This window comes from Salvelinus alpinus, chromosome 4 (assembly GCF_045679555.1).
Source record: "Salvelinus alpinus chromosome 4, SLU_Salpinus.1, whole genome shotgun sequence".
NCBI lineage: Eukaryota > Metazoa > Chordata > Actinopteri > Salmoniformes > Salmonidae > Salvelinus > Salvelinus alpinus.
This window is the reverse complement of record NC_092089.1, coordinates 78,343,847-78,361,861: the sequence shown is the minus strand read 5'-3', so window position 1 is coordinate 78,361,861 and position 18,015 is coordinate 78,343,847. Positions and strand designations below refer to the sequence as shown.

Here is an 18,015-nt window from a genome sequence, read left to right as displayed (position 1 = left end):
GGGTACGCATGCCCACACAGCACGAGTGGTTCTACAGTACAGTACCTGGGGTATGCATGCCCACACAGCACTTGTGGTCCTACAGTACAGTGCCTGGGGTATGCAGGCCCACACAGCACTAGTGGTCCTACAGTACAGTGCCTGGGGTATGCAGGCCCACACAGCACTAGTGGTCCTACAGTACAGTACCTGGGGTATGCAGGCCCACACAGCACTAGCGGTTTTAACGCACAGTACCTGGGGTACGCATGCCCACACAGCACTAGTGGTCCGACAGCACAGTACCTGGGGTAAGCAGGCCCACACAGCACTAGTGGTTCTACAGTACAGTACCTGGGGTATGCAGGCCCACACAGCACTAGTGGTCCGACAGCACAGTACCTGGGGTATGCAGGCCCACACAGCACTAGTGGTCCTACAGTACAGTACCTGGGGTATGCAGGCCCACACAGCACTAGCGGTTTTACCGCACAGTACCTGGGGTATGCAGGCCCACACAGCACTAGTGGTCCGACAGCACAGTACCTGGGGTATGCAGGCCCACACAGCACTAGTGGTCCTACAGTACAGTGCCTGGGGTATGCAGGCCCACACAGCACTAGTGGTTCTACAGTACAGTACCTGGGGTATGCAGGCCCACACAGCACTAGCGGTTTTACCGCACAGTACCTGGGGTATGCAGGCCCACACAGCACTAGTGGTCCGACAGCACAGTGCATGGGGTATGCAGGCCCACACAGCACTAGTGGTTCTACAGTACAGTACCTGGGGTACGCATGCCCACACAGCACTAGTGGTCCGACAGCACAGTACCTGGGGTATGCAGGCCCACACAGCACTAGTGGTCCTACAGTACAGTACCTGGGGTATGCATGCCCACACAGCACTAGTGGTCCTACAGTACAGTACCTGGGGTACGCATGCCCACACAGCACTAGTGGTCTGACAGCACAGTACCTGGGGTATGCATGCCCACAAAGCACTAGTGGTCCTACAGTACAGTACCTGGGGTAAGCAGGCCCACACTGCACTAGTAGTCCTACAGCACAGTACTGTACCTGGGGTATGCAGGCCCACACAGCACTTCACAGCAGTTATTGATGATGTTCTTGTGGCTGTAGGGGTTCTGCACCCGGTTCTTTCCAGACCACGAGCCTTTGATCTGTTTAACAGAAAATACAGTCCCCAGTTTTAAAAAAATACAGTAGAAACACAAACACATAGCAAGGTACACATTTATCGTGTCATCTATTCCACCTAGGGTCAATTCCATTTCAATCCAAGTCAAAATTCTTTGTTTTTAAATGAGGAAATTGGAATTTCAGTTCTGGAATCTACTGAATTGGAATGGAATCTAGCCCAACCCTGCTTCAGCCAGATGCAAACACTCTTACCGAGAGAGACCTGAAGTTGGGTCAGTTTTATGACTTAACGACCAGTCGTAAATGGTTTCTAACTTTCTCCCTCTGCCTCTCAGTATCCAAGAATGGAATGTCTGAGTTGTATAGAGACTCTTGCCAAAAGAACTTCAACATCCAAAAGTGGATAATGAAACATTATTCCTAACATAAAGAATGTGTGAAATTGTCGGCAGGGATGCAAACAATGATTATGTCGTATCATTTGTGATGTCATTAAAAGACGGTTTAACGGAAACATTGTAACTTTAAGAGCTTTCACAATGTATATGTCAGAATTACTAAACTTTTGTGAAGATGAAATGTGATTTTAGCCTTCTAAATTAGATCATTGTTGTTATATAAAGTTTTACCCAGTCAGTAACCACACCCACATGAGCACAGGCATTATGCCATAAGGATGATACACCCCTTTTCCCAGAGTGCTTATAAAGGACTTTACATTAGACCAAAACATGCCGGGTTGCTGCCGAGGTGTAGAGTGGTTCTAGCTGTACCCTGAATAATCAACCATTGAGACCATAGAACGTGAGGGTTTGGTCCACACTTTACAAAATGTTTTTAAAAAACAACAAGACCAGAAAATGGTAAGACCGTCAAACTCAGAAGACTAGACATGCATCACCTGCAGCTCTGCATGTAACGTAGACAAGGAAACTCGACCGAAGACGAGAAAAGAAGAACATTTCCCTATCAAAGGACCATTGGAATGTCTGATGTATCCAGTCTAACGAACACTTCCAGAACAAAGAAAGCTACTACTACAACTACTAAGGACATGGTGACCTCTGGTGGACAACCAGAGACCTAGACAAACAGACACTGTCGAACTATTCGTCACAGACGGATCGGGTGATTTGAGAGAGACGACAAAGACATACAAGTGAAAAATATGTACATTGCATTTCTAAATACAAATGAGCGGTTGTTAGGGTGCTAAATATCTATATGTACGATGAGCGTATTATTCAACTGTATGTTCAATCGTTGAATTATTTTGTCTCTCCTCTCCCCACCCCTTTCATTGTGTAACCAGCCGTCATACCGGGTTAGTCCACTAGGGACGTTTTATTGCATTGTTAGTAATCAATGTATAATCTATCCTGTGTGTGTTAATGTACTTGTGTGTGATTATTTAGGTAATTATTTATTTACTAACTAAGCCAATTTGTCTATCGCTGAGTCATGTAGACTAGGGTTTGTGCAGATTTAACGGATTATGCGACGTTCAGAATGAGATTGATATGAGCAAATTATTGACTGCTATGATAGAGATATTCTGATCTATTCTTGAGTTAATTCGGTAAACGGTAACTCATTAAACAAACTTTTCCCATGGTACCCCAGGTTACTAATGAGTTGATTGTTACATGATTAAATTAATCACGTAATAATTAGTTAAATATTCGATAAATAGCATGTCATCGCATTAATGATAATCACTTCACGACCCACGTTTGGCTGCGGGCCGAGGCCCTGCAGGTATTGATATGTCTATTATTAGCCTGATGACAGACAAGGCAGGCTGACAGCCACGGTGCTGTGTTGCTACCAAAGTGACAGTGGCTCATTTTGCTCACACTGCTCAATACCAGTAAAAAGATGGCTGGCAGCGTGCAAGGGGAGAAAGAAGATGAATAATACATTAAACATTAAAGTAGAGAAAGAGCTCTGCAGCTTTCAACAGCTACTACTGCTGCCATCTCTGCCTCTTGCCAGCACCTCTGCACTCACATCTGGGAGAAACTTGGACACAGATATACAGTGCCTTCGGAAAATATTCAGACCGTTTGACTTTTCCACATTTTGTTGTTACAGCCATATTCCAAAATGGATTAAATAAAAATCCTCAGCAATTAACACACAATAACCCATAATGTCAAAGCAAAAACAGGTTTTTAGACAAATGTTTTCAAATGTATTAAAAATAAAAACAGAAATATCTTATTTACATAAGTATTCAGACCCTTTGCTATGAGAATCAAAATTGAGCTCAAGTGTGCCCCGTTTCCATTGATCACCCGTGAGATGTTTCTAACTTGGAGTCCAACTGTTGTAAATTCAATTGACTGGACATGATTTGGAAAGGCACACACGTGTCTATATAAAGGTCCCACAGTTGACAGTGCATGTCAAGACAAAAAACAAGCCATGACGTTGAAAAAATTGTCCGTAGAGCTCCAAGACAGGATTGTATCGAGGCACAGATCTGGGGAAGGGTACCAAAAAATGTCTGCAACATTGAAGGTCCCCAACAACACAGTGGCCTCCATCTATCTTAAAATGTAAGAAGTTTGGAACCACCAAGACTATTCCAAGAGCTGACCGCATGGCCAAACTGAGCAATCGGGGGAGAAGAACCCGATGGTCACTCTGACAGAGCTTTAGAGTTCCTCTGTGGAGATGGGAGAACCTTCCAGAAGGACAACAATCTCTGCAACACTCCACCAGTCAGGCCTTTATGGTAGAGTGGCCAGACGGAAGCCACTCCTCAGTAAAAGGCACATGACAGCCCGCTTGGAGTTTGCCAAAAGGCACCTAAAGACTCTCAGACCATGAGAAACAAGATTCTCTGGTCTGATGAAACCAAGATTGCACTCTTTGGCTTGAATGCCAAGCGTCACGTCTGGAGGAAACCTGGCACCATCCCTAAGGTGAAGTACGGTGGTGGCAGCATCATGCTGTGGGGATGTTGTTCAGCGGCAGGGACTGGGAGACAGTCAGGATCGAGGCAACGATTAATGAAGCGAAGTACAGAGAGATCCTTGATGAAAACCTGCTCAGGACGTCAGACTGGGGCGAAGGTTCACCTTCCAACAGGACAACAACCCTAAGCACACAGCCAAGACAATGCAGGAGTGCTTCGGGAAAAGTCTCTGAATGTCCTTGAATGGCCCAGCCAGAGCCCGGACTTACATTTACATTTAAGTCATTTAGCAGACGCTCTTATCCAGAGCGACTTGACTTGAACCCAATCGAACATCTCTGGAAAGACCTGAAAATAGTTTTGCAGCAACATTCCCCATCCAACCTGAAGAAACTCCCCAAATACAGGTGTGCCAAGCTTGTAGTGTCATAGCCAAGAACACTTGATGAGAGGGTCTGAATACTCATGTAAATGTGATCAGTGTATTTTTATAAATTAGCAAAAATGTCTAATAACCTGTTTTTGCTTTGTCATTATAGGCTACTATGTCTAGATTGATGAGGGGAAAAACTACTTCGTTACGTAACAAAAATGTGGAAAAAGTCAAGGCGTCTGAATACTTTCCGAAGACACTGTACGGCTGCATACACAGGACACTACTGCAGAGCAGAATCCTCCTGCCACACCAACACAAGGTCAGCTGGGAGTGAGGGCAAGGGGAGGCGGTAGCGACACTGACAAACTTGTCAAATGCCTCAATATTCAAAAGGCTTTTAAATTATTATTTTTTAAATGGTTTTGTTTATGTAATACCCACAGATTTGAGTATCTAAGAGTGCCATGTACCAAACTTCAGTCACTCCTGCATTGCCGTTCATACGCAATGGCCATATAAAGTAAACATTGCTATGACGTATTTGATTGATTCCAGCCTTTTAGTGCCAACTAAGACTGCAAAGAACAAAAAGGGTGTGGTTGCCAAGGTGACAGCTGACAGGTGGTATAACTATAATGTTTACACCACCCACCCTAAGTGTGTATCTTTCCAGCCACATGAAGCCCCGCCATGTTAGCACTCCCCTTTTAGCATTAACAGTACCCTGGAGTGAAGAAGATCCTAACAACTGACACAGGGTTCGATCTTATTGCAGCTCCTTATGGTTAAGTACTAGGGGAAGAGTTAATCTGAACCCAGATCTGTGGTCATGTAAAAACGTTTTACTCAAGTGTCCAGCTGTGCAGTGTCTCTAGAGAGACGGCTTGCCTCCCGCAATGCACCAATGTTCCAGCATACCCGCCTGTACTTAAACGTGGTTTGGCAGAGAGGAAAGGGCAGAGTGGAGACATCCGGCTTTCTTACAACATTGCCTTATCCACTTGTTGCCCTAGCGTAAACATCCCCCGGACACAAAATAATAACTAGCAAGAGAGTGAATTTCACAAGTGGCTAGTTTGTATCAACTACCTTCACTAAAACCACTGCAAAGGTTTTGCCTGCAAACTTTGGTTTTATACCGCAACATTCTGGCAGGTCTGCCTACTGGCTATGGTAAGAGTTTTTAATGAGCACAATTTTAAGCCCTGTCTACCCAAACTTGTGATTTGTTGTAAGAGTTGTCTGTCTGAAAAGGACACTCCACGGAATAAAACAACATCTAAATTACCAAGATAATCCATCATGATTCCCTGACCTAGGGCTGTTGCCCTAGGTCTAATATTTTCAAGACGACCGGCTGTGTCAATCTAAAATGTCCTCCCTTTCCATATCTCCATTCTTTAAATCACCAGTTAGGGATAGAGGACGCTAGTTTAAACTATTGAGACATACTATAGAGAATGGTAGAGAATACAGATACTCACATCCTCATTGGTGGTCTGGTTGAGGGAGATCAGGTAAGTATGGAAGCCTGTCAGTCCCACCACTGACCACAAGGTGAAGAAGCACACCAGCACTTCCAGCACAGTGGGATCAGGTTAAGGAAACAACAGCACAGATACTGCACTACAAGCTCTCAAAGTCCACAGGTCAAGGATAGGTATTTCATGACATTACTGCAATCACTAATGATTTATTATGTCTTTTGACATTTCATGTCCCAGTGACGATTCAGCTTATAACTCAATTTGACTCAAACTAAATTCTGTATTATTAATTGTGTCTTAGTTTATTTTAGTGGCCCTAAGGGGGAAGCTACGGTGGCCCTAAGGGGGAAGCTACGGTGGCCCTAAGGGGGAAGCTACGGTGGCCCTAAGGGGGAAGCTACGGTGGCCCTAAAGGTCAATAAACAGATGGTATTGTGAACTGTAGATGTACACTACTGTTCAAACGTTTGGGGTCACTTAGAAATGTCCTTGTTTTTGAAAGAAAGCATGTTTTTTGTCCATTAAAATAACATCAAATTGATCAGAAATACAGTGTAGACACTGTTAATGTTGTAAATGACTATTGTGGCTAGAAATGGCAGATTTATGGAATATCTACATAGGCGTACAGAGGCCCATTATCAGCAATCATCACTCCTGTGTTCCAATGGCACGTTGTGTTAGCTAATACAAGTTTCACTTTAAAAGGCTAATTGATCATTAGAAAACACTTTTGCAATTATTTTAGCACAGCAGAAAACTGTTGTTCTGATTAAAGAAGCAATAAAACTGTCCTTTAGACTAATTGAGTATCTGGAGCATGAGCATTTGTGGGTTCGATTACAGGCTCAAAATGGCCAGAAACATAGAACTTTCTTCTGAAACTCGTCAGTCTATTCTTGTTCTGAGAAATGAAGGCTATTCCATGTGAGAAATTGCCAAGAAACTGAAGATCTCGTACAACGCTGTGTCCTACTCTCTTCACAGAAAAGCGCAAACTGGCCCTAACCAGAATAGAAAGAGGAGTCTGAGGCCCCGGTGCACAACTGAGCAAGAGGACAAGTACATTAGAGTGTCTAGTTTGAGAAAAAGACACCTCACAAGTCCTCAACTGGCAGCTTCATTAAATAGTACCCGCAAAACACCAGTCTCAAAGTCAACAGTGAAGAGGCGACTCCGGGATGCTGGCCTTCTAGGCCTGTAATCGAACCCACAAATGCTGATGCTAAAGACACTCAACTAGTCTAAAGAAGGCCAGTTTTATTGCTTCTTTAAATCAGCACAACAGTTTATCTGTGCTAACATAATTGCAAAAGGGTTTTCTAATGATCAATTAGCCTTTTAAAAAGATAAACTTGGATTAGCTAACACAGGAGTGATTGTTGCTGATAATGGGCCTCTGTACGCCTATGTAGATAAAAAAAAAAAAAAAAAGATTATCTGCCGTTTCCAGTTACAATAGTCATTTACAACATTAACAATGTCTACACTATTTCTGATCAATTTGATGTTATTTTAATGGACCAAAAAATGTGCTTTTCTTTCAAAAACAAGGACATTTCTAAGTGACCCCAAACTTTGTGGAACTGAAAGGATATGTCCCAGGTGTGTCCTGTAGTGTCTTAACAAATCCAGAGTTCACCGAGCCTGTAGAGACGTGTAGATAGTTAAGAGGGTTTCTGTGATACACTCAAGCACACCACACACATCTAATAAGCTCCAAGACATGCACCTAAATATTCCCCTCTCACTCACTCCACTACGCCATTAAAAAAAATTAACGATTAATACAAATTAGGGATGACATTGACAGTACGCTGGCTGAGGCTTGAATTAAGCTCAGAAGCCTGGAGCTAATTATCCTGACTTTAAATGCTCTATGCTTTTCCCTGCCCTCCTGCTGTCTGTAAAGGCCCATATAGGAACACAAAAGAGTGTGTGTGTCATCCAGGCAGTTAGCGTTGCATGTCACTTCACGCTCTAGTCAAGCCTCAGCTGAACTAGGTCTCGGTTTCATCACTTATCACCATATTTAGCCCACATCACTCACTTGGCGAGCCCCATCCAGTTTGGTTACATTCCCTCAACTGTCAATAGTGACAGCTTACCGCAAACCTGTGTATTTCCTATCCTCCAATCTGTAAACACCATGTCTGGAAGTCTGTCATGGTCTGAAACTGACCTGGACCTACCTTAGAATATAATACCAAAAGCTGCTCTGGTCTTGGCTGTGACACAACAATAACATTCCGGCGTGCCAAGCCCCACACATACACCCCCACCCCCTCCCTGTAGCTCCAGGAGAATACTCACGCATCACCACGTGTACGATATTGAAGGTGAAGATGTAGATGGTGAGCAGAGACAGGGACAGGGTGAACAGGTAGAAGTAACGGTAGTTCCTCTTGCCCACACAGTTGCCCACCCAGGGACAGTGATGGTCAAAACGATCTGTAGAGAAGAGGAGGATGAGGTTAAAGACGGAGGGGGATACGTTTAAAGACTGATGAGGTTAACATCTTTGGGACAGGGGGGCAGTATTGAGTAGCTTGGATAAAAAGGTGCCCAGAGTAAACTGCCTGCTACTCTGTCCTAAAAGCTAGAATATGCATATAATTAGTAGATTTGGATAGAAAACACTGACGTTTCTAAAACTGTTTGAATGATGTCTGTGAGTATAACATAACTTATATGGCAGGTAAAACCTGAGAAAGAATTCAACCAGGAAGTGTGAAATCTGAGGTTTGTAGGTTTAAGTCTTTGCCTATCCAAGATACAGTGGACATGGGGTCATATTGCACTTCCTAAGGCTTCCACTAGATGTCAACAGTCTTTAGAATCTTGTTTGATGCTTCTACTATAAAGGAGGGGGGAATGAGAGGGGATGAGTCAGAAGTCTGGCAGAGTGCCACGAGCTGGTCATGCGCATTCACATGAGAGGTAGCTTGCGTTCCATTGCATTTCTGAATACAAAGGAATTCTCCGGTTGGAACATTATTGAAGATTTATGATAAAAACATCCTAAAGATTGATTCTATACTTCGTTTGACATGTTTCTACGAAGTGTAATATGACTTTTCGTCTGAACATTCGCCTGGACCTGCCAGCGCGTCGTCAGTTTGGATTGTGTACTAAACGCGCGAACAAAAGGAGGTGTTTGGACATAAATGATGGACTTTATCAAACAAATCAAATATTTATTGTGGAACTGGGATTCCTGGGAGTGCATTCTGATGAAGATCATCAAAGGTAAGTGAATATTTATAATGCTATTTCTGACTTCTGTTGACTCCACAACATGGCAGATATCTCTTTGGCTTGTTTGGGCTCTGAGTGCTGTACTCAGATTATTGCATGGTGTGCTTTTTCGGTAAAGCTTTTTTGAAATCTGACACAGCGGTTGCATTAAGGAGAAGTTTATCTAAAGTTCCATGCATAACACATGTATTTTCATCAACATTTATGATGAGTATTTCTGTAAATTGATGTGGCTCTCTGCAAAATCACCGGATGTTTTGGAAGCAAAACATTACTGAACGTAACGCGCCAATGTAAACTGAGATTTTTGGATATAAATATGAACTTTATCGAACAAAACATACATGTATTGTGTAACATGAAGTCCCATGAGTGTCATCTGATAAAGATCATCAAAGGTTAGTGATTCATTTTATCTCTATTTATGCTTTTTGTGACTCCTCTCTTTGTCTGGAAAAATGGCTGTGTTTTTCTGTGGCTATGTACTGACCTAACATAATCGTTTGGTGTGCTTTCGTTGTAAAGCCTTTTTGAAATCTGACACGTTGGCTGGATTCACAACAAGGGTAACTTTAATTTGGTGTATTGCATGTGTGATTTCATGAAAGTTAAATTTTTATAGTAATTTATTTGATTTTGGCGCTCTGCATTTTCACTGGATGTTGGCTAGCGTCCCACATATCCCAGAGAGGTTAAAGGCCATTGAGGTTAAAGACCGATGGGAAGAGGTTCTGGGGCCATGGGATCAAACGCCACTCCATCATAGACACACAAAAAAAAACTTTGTTCAATTTAACTTGGAGATGCCAATGAGTGCATAGGATAGACCCTTCCCCAAAGTTCTGCTGGTTTAATGTATCAAAGATAGTAAAATACATTTCACTAACAAAGAGTAAACTGCAGGCTATAACAAAGAGAGTGACACACACACACCAGTAATGAATTTGGCAGACCAACATATTGGCATCACATTGCCTTCCACGCGTTTAGCTAGGTAGACATTGACAACTAATTCTGACAACAACCTGTTCAACAAAGGTAAAGTAGCCATTATCCAAATGTTCTCTGCTACAAAAGGTCACGAACCCTCAAAGACGAGCGCATGGTTATTACAAGCAATAGGAGCCGTTTCCCTATAATTCCCTCTGGTCTGAATATAGTGACCCCCGTCTCATTATTACCAGAGTGAATGCAGGGTCAGATAGCTTTAGAGGCAAAACATCTTGCTTTAAACTGTTCTCCCTGTGGCAGATAACACGCACACCCTGGATAGTTTCACATTATTTAAATGAAAATTATAACAGCATGCAGGTGGAAGACTTCTGCATTGGAGCATAATAACAATGAGGAAGAACCATCAGATATACGCATGCTCTGTTGATGTACGGTATATGAGCCTCGTGTAGATAGACTACTAAATCATATATGGCACACGCGGCAGCGCCCACAAGTACAGAGTGAGGATAGAGAAGACGGTGGAGGATCCGTGTGTGCCTCTATGCACAGTCATGGTTAGAACACAGGGCTGTCTGTGTGGGGCCAGTGCACCTGCTGCAGTCTGTCTGGGTCACAACACACCCATCATGACACAGCAGCCTGTCTCCTTACAGGATACTCTGCACTAAGGGCTCAATACAATCAATGAAGGGAGAGGGTTTGATGTACATACAGCTTTGCCCAGGAGCAAGACAAAAAAAAAATACACTACTTCTTCCTCAATGCAATCAAGTCTGTGTTGTATTTCACAGAATAAAAAAATAATAATCTAATCACATATTTTGAATAAAACCAGTGGGCGTGGTTATTAGCTGGAAGGAAGGCGGTTTCCATGGAACTGCCCTGTGTGTGGTATAAACAACACTGACAAATCAATGTAGGCAAGGCCAAGTCTTGAGCAAACATTTAAAAACGTCTGTAGAATGTGTCCTTCACACGCTGATAAAAGAAAAGCTAGTCCAACACAATACCCAGTCTCAGAGTGAATTCTTCTATGATAACAAAATGAATTAAAAACTGAAGGGAGCAGGAGGGAGAAGAGAGCTCTCCCTTACCCACGCAGTTGTCACAGATACTGCAGTGTGAGGCACGAGGTGGTCGGAAGATCTTGCAGGTGTAGCAGTACTTCAGTTTGACAATCTGCCCATTGATTTGGACGTTGCGGATCCGAGGTGGAGGCCGCTGCCCGGCCGGGACGTTCCCATTGGTCGCCTCTGTGAAAAACGGAGGGAAAGGAGACATCAACAAAAGGTGCCCATTTTGATTTATATGCAGTTAACAATCTAGTCATTATCATACTGTGTAGTGCAAGTTTCACATATACAGGTTTAGCCTACTCTTGGAATAAATAGTCTTTTAACCAAGAATAATGATCATTTTTATTCAGTCATGTTTTAATCAAGGTTGGTCACATTTAGGAGTCACAGACCACATGGAAATTACACTGAACAAAAACATAAATGCAACAATTTCAAAATATTTTACTGAGTTACAGTTCATAAGGAAATCAGTCAATTTAAATAAATTCATTAGACCCTATGGATTTGGGAATACAGACAAGCATATTTTGGTCACCATGGATTTGAAAACCAGTCAGTATCTGGTGTGACCAACATTTGCCTCATGCAGCGCAACATCTCCTTCGCATCAAGTTGATCAGAGTGTTGATTGTGGCCTGTGGAATGTTGTCCCACTCCTCTTCAATGGCTATGCAAAGTTGCTGGATATTGGTGGGAATTGGAACACGCTGTCGCAATGGGTGAGGTCTGTTGAGTATGCAGGCCATAGAAGAACTAGAACATTTTCAGCTTCCAGGAATTGTGTACAGATCCTTGAGAGATGGGGCCGTGCATTATTATCATGCTGAAACATGAGGTTAGGTAGAGTTGAAACCAGGATTCATCCGTGAAGAGCACACTTCTCCAGCATGCCAGTGGCCATCGAAGGGGAATATTTGCCCACTGAAGAAGTCGGTTACGACGCCGAACTGCAGTCAGGTCAAGACCCTGGTGAGGACGACGAGCACGCAGATGAGCTTCACGGAGACGGTTTGTGCAGAAATTCTTAAGTCGTGCAAACCCACAGTTTCGTCGGCTGGTCTCAGACTATCCCGCAGGTGAAGAAGCCAGATGTGGAGGTCCTGTGCTGGCATGGTTACACTTGGTCTGTGGTAGTGAGGCCGGTTAGGCATACTGCCAAACACCTTGAGGCGGTTTATGGTAGAGAAAGGAGCATTCAATTCTCTGGCAATAGCTCTGGTGGACATTCCTGCAGTCAGCATGCCAATTGGACACAGACATCTGTGGCATTGTCTTGTGACAAAACTGCACATTTTAGAGTGGCCTTTTATTGTCCCCAGCACAAGTTGCACCTGTGTAATGATCATGCAGTTTAATCAACTTCTTGATAATTAATCCACCTGACAGGGACCTTTTATTTCAGTTCATAAAACATGGGACCAACACTTTACATGTTGTGTTTATATATTTGTACAGTACACATTTTCAGTCGACTAAATATACAAGACTAAACCAAAGGATACATTTTTTTTACATTTACCCACAGTGCCTCTACTAGACAAATATATAGTAGAGTATGTTCTGAGAATCTTGCAATGCCTGTTGCCAGCTCCACTGCGTGTTGCCAGCTCCACTTCAAAGAATTGTATTCAAAGCCGGTGGAAATCAAGGTTCCTATTGTGTTGAATATCTACACAGTAAAGCTGTGAGTTGAGCCACACCGGCTGATAAAGATGAAGGGCTTTGGAAGTACACACACCAGAATAGTTGAACCTTAAGAATGTCAGTGAATGACATTTATTTTTATAAATTTTTTCATGATCTCTTATTGTTATTTATTAGCCTGGACCTGGGATGATGTGTCTTGCTGTGTCAGGGTATATAGTAGAGGTCGACCGATTATGATTTTTTCAACGCTGATACCGATTATTGGATGACCAAAAAAAGCTGATAGCGATTTTTTAATTTTTTATTAAATATCGGACGATTTTTATATATATTTGTAATAATGACAATTACAACTACTGAATGGACACTTATTTTAACTTAATATAATACATCAATAAAATCTATTTAGTCTCAAATAAATAATGAAACATGTTCAATTTGGTTTAAATAATGCAAAAACAAAGTGTTGGAGAAGAAAGTAAAAGTGCAATATTTGCCATGTAAAAAAACCTAACGTTTAAGTTCCTTGCTCAGAACATGAGAACATATGAAAGCTGGTGGTTCCTTTTAACACGAGTCTTCAATATTCCCAGGTAAAAAGTTTTAGGTTGTAGTTATTATAGGAATTATAGGACTATTTCTCTATACCAATTGTATCTCTATATCATCTCTATACCAATCTCGGGAGTTGATAGGCAGCATAATGCTTGAAGCACAGCTAAGAGCTGCTGGAAAATGCAGGAAAGTGCTGTTTGAATGAATGCTTACGAGCCTGCTGCTGCCTACCACCGCTCAGTCAGACTACTCTATCAAATCAGACTTAATTATAATATAACACACAGAAATACGAGCCTTAGGTCATTAATATGGTCAAATACGGAAACTATCATTTTGAAAACAAAACGTTTATTCTTTCAGTGAAATACGGAACCGTTCCATATTTAATCGAACGGGTGGCATCCCTAAGTCTAAATATTGCAGTTACATTGTACAACCTTCAACATTATGTCATAATTATGTACAATTCTGACAAATTAATTACGGTCTTTGTTAGTAAGAAATGGTCTTCACACAGTTCGCTACGAGCCAGGCAGCCCAAACTGCTGCATATACCCCGACTCTGCTTGCACAGAACGCAAGAGAAGTGACACAATTTCCCTCATTAAAAGAAATTCATGTTAGCAGGCAACATTAACTAAATATGCAGGTTTAGAAATATATACTTGTGTATGGATTTTAAAGAAAGGCATTGATGTTTATGGTGAGGTACACATTGGTGCAACGGCAGTGCTTTTTTCGCGAATGCGCTTGTTAAAGCATCACCCGTTTGGCGAAGTAGGCTGTGATCCGATGATAAATTAATAGGTACCGCATCGATTATATGCAACGCAGGACAAGCTAGATAAACTAGTAATATCAACCATGTGTAGTTAACTACTGATTATGTTAAGATTGATTGTTTTTTCTAAGATAAATGTAATGCTAGCTAGCAACGTACCTTGGCTCCTTGCTGCACTCGCGTAAAAGGTAGTCAGCCTGCCACGCAGTCTCCTCGTGGAGTGCAATGTAATCGGCCATAATCGGAGTCCAAATATGCTGATTACCGATTGTTATGAAAACTTGAAAATCGGCCCTAATTAAAATCGGCCATTCCGATTAATCGATCGACCTCTAGTATATAGTTCTGTTCAACAAACACTACATGTACAAAAGTATGTGGACACCTGCTCGTCGACCATCTCATTTCAAAATCATGGGCATTAATATGGTGTTGGTCCCCCCTTTGCTGCTATAACAGCCTCCACTCTTCTGGGAAAGCTTTCCACTAGATGTTGGAAAAATTGTTGCGGAGAATTAATTCCCATTCAGCCACAAGAGCATTAGTGAGGTCGAGCACTGATGTTGGGCGATTATGCCTGGCTTGCAGTCAGCGTTCCAATTCATCCATAAGGTGTTTGGTGGGGTTGAGGTCAGGGCTCTGTGCAGGCCAGTCAAGTTCTTCCACACGGATTGACAAACCATTTCTGTATGGACCTTGCATTGTGCATGGGGGCATTGTCATAATGAAACAGGAAAAGGGCCTTCCCCAACTGTTGCCACAAAGTTGGAAACACAGAATTGTCTAGAATGTCATTGTCAGTGTTAAGATTACCCTTCACTGGAACTAAGGGGACTATCCCAGACCATGAAAAACAACCCCAGACCATTATTCCTCCTCCACCAAACTTTGCAGTTGGCACTACGCATTGGGGCAGGTAGCGTTCTCCTGGCATCAGCCAATCCCAGATTCGTCCGTCGGACTGCAAGATGGTGAAGTGGGATTCATCATTCCAGAGAACACGTTTCCACTGCTCCAGAGTCCAATGGCGGCGAGCGTTACACCACACCAGCCAATTGCGCATGGTGATCTTAAGTTTGTGTGCGGCTACTCGGCCACGGAAACCCATTTCATGAAGCTCCCGGCAAATTGTTCTTGTGCTGACGTTGCTGCCAGAGGCAGTTTGGAACTTGGTAGTGAGTGTTGCAACCGATGATAGATGATTTTTACATGCTACAGTGCCTTGCAAAAGTATTCATCCCCCTTGACGTTTTTCCTATTTTGTTGCATTACAACTTGTAATTTAAATGGATTTTTATTTGGATTTGACGTAATGGACGTACACAAAACAGTCCACATTGGTGAAGTGAAAAAAAATTATACTTTTTTTTACGGAAAAGTGGTGCGTGCATATGTATTCACCCCCTTTGCTATGAAGCCCCTAAATAAGATCTGGTGCAACCAATTACCTTCAGAAGTCACATCATTAGTTAAATAATGTCCACTTGTGTGCAATCTAAGTGTCACATGATCTCAGTATATACACACACAGTCGTGGCCAAAAGTTGAGAATGACACAAATATTAATTTCCACAAAGTTTGCTGCTTCAGTGTCTTTAGATATTTTTGTCAGATGTTACTATGAAACACTGAAGTATAATTACAAGCATTTCATAAGTGTCAAAGGCTTTAATTGACATTTACATGAAGTTGATGCAAAGAGTCAATATTTGCAGTTTGACCCTTTTTCAAGACCTCTGCAATCCGCCCTGGCATGCTGTCAATTAACTTCTGGGCCACATCCTGACTGATAGCAGCCAATTCTTGCATAATCAATGCTTGGAGTATGTCAGAATTTGTGGGTTTTTGTTTGTCCACCCACCTCTTGAGGATTGACCACAAGTTCTCAATGGGATTAAGGTCTAGGGAGTTTCCTGGCCATGGACCCAAAATATCGATGTTTTGTTCCCCGAGCCACTTAGTTATCACTTTTGCCTTATGGCAAGGTGCTCCATTACGCTGGAAAAGGCATTGTTCGTCACCAAACTGTTCCTGGATGGTTGGGAGAAGTTGCTCTAGGAGGACGTGTTGGTACCATTCTTTATTCATGGTTGTGTTCTTAGGCAAAATTGTGAGTGAGCCCACTCCCTTGGCTGAGAAGCAACCCCACACATGAATGGTCTAAGGATGCTTTACTGTTGGCATGACACAGGACTGATGGTAGCGCTCACCTCGACTTCTCCGGACAAGCTTTTTTCCGGATGCCCCAAACAATCGGAAAGGGGATTCAGAGAAAATATGACTTTACCCCAGTCCTCAGCAGTCGAATCCCTGTACCTTTTGCAGAATATCAGTCTGTCCCTGATGTTTTTCCTGGAGAGAAGTGGATTCTTTGCTGCCCTTCTTGACACCAGGCCATCCTCCAAAAGTCTTCGCCTCACTGTGCGTGCAGATGCACTCACACCTGCCTGCTGCCATTACTGAGCAAGCTCTGTACTGGTGGTGCCCCGATCCCGCAGCGGAATCAACTTTAGGAGATGGTCCTGGCGCTTGCTGGACTTTCTTGGTCGCCCTGAAGCCTTCTTCACAACAATTGAACCGTTCTCCTTAAAGTTCTTGATGATCCGATAAATGGTTGATTTAGGTGCAATCTTACTGGCAGCAATATCCTTGCCTGAAATAAAAAAATTAATAAAATATCCTTGCCTGTGAAGCCCTTTTTGTGCAAAGCAATGAGGATGGCACATGTTTCCTTGCAGGTAACCATGGTTGACAGAGGAAGAACAATGATTCCAAGCACCACCCTCCTTCTGAAACATCCAGTCTGTTATTCGAACTCAATCAGCATGACAGAGTGATCTCCAGCCTTATCCTAGTCAACACTCACACCTGTGTTAACGAGAGAATCACTGACATGATGTTAGCTGGTCCTTTCGTGGCAGGGCTGAAATGCAGTGGAAATGTTTTTGGGAGGGATTCAGTTAATTTGCATGGCAAAGAGGGACCTATAAATTAATTGCAATTCATCTGATCACTCTTCAAAACATTCTGGAGTATATGCAAATTGCCTTCATACAAACTGAGGCAGACTGAACATTAATATTTGTGTCATTCTCAAAACTGTTGGCCACGACTGTACACCTGTTCTGAAAGGCCCCAGAGTCTGCAATACCACTAAGCAAGGGGCATCACTAAGCAAGCTGCACCATGAAGACCAAGGCACTCTTCAAACCGGTCAGGGACAAAGTTAAAGTTGTTGGGAAGTACAGATCAGGGTTGGGTTATAAAAAAATATCAAAAACTTTGAACATCCCACAGAGCACCGTTAAATCCATTATAATTTTTTTTAAAGAATATGGCACCACAACAAAGCTGCCAAGAGAAGGCCGCCCACCAAAACTCACAGACCAGGCAAAGAGGGCATTAATCAGAGGCACAACAAAGATAACCCTGAAGGAGCTGCAAAGCTTCACAGCGGAGATTGGAGTATCTATCCATAGGACCACTAAGCCAAACGAATTTGGTGTTCATCAAAAGGCATGTGGGAGACTCCCCAAACATATGGAAGAAGATACTCTCGGCAGATGTGACAAAAATTGAGCTTTTTGGCCATCAAGGAAAACGCTATGTCTGGCGCAAACCCAACACCTCTCATCACTGTAAGAACTCCAATGTTTTTCTATCAGCAGGGACTGTGAAACTGGTCAGAATTGAAGGAATGATGGATGGCGTTAAATACAGGGAAATTCTTGAGGGAAACCTGTTTCAGTCTTCCAGAGATTTGAGACTGGGACAGAGGTTCACCTTCCAGCAGGACAATGACCCTAA

At 42.7% G+C, this 18,015-nt stretch overlaps 1 protein-coding gene across 2 annotated transcripts in view; it reads right to left on the bottom strand.

The window, feature by feature from the left end:
* LOC139574490 (palmitoyltransferase ZDHHC9-like) overlaps positions 1-18,015 on the bottom strand; it is a 45,286-nt gene that overhangs the window by 4,899 nt on the left and 22,372 nt on the right. Inside the window, exons 3-7 of one of the 2 annotated variants that reach the window (XM_071399133.1) lie at positions 11,238-11,396; positions 8,242-8,379; positions 7,529-7,575; positions 5,926-6,030; positions 1,059-1,162 (exon numbers count right to left, since the gene is read on the bottom strand). In XM_071399133.1, coding sequence (XP_071255234.1) covers positions 1,059-1,162; positions 5,926-6,030; positions 7,529-7,575; positions 8,242-8,379; positions 11,238-11,396 — 553 coding nt within the window. The remainder of the gene's footprint in view (positions 1-1,058; positions 1,163-5,925; positions 6,031-7,528; positions 7,576-8,241; positions 8,380-11,237; positions 11,397-18,015) is intronic. The other variant, XM_071399134.1, reaches the window with a different exon arrangement.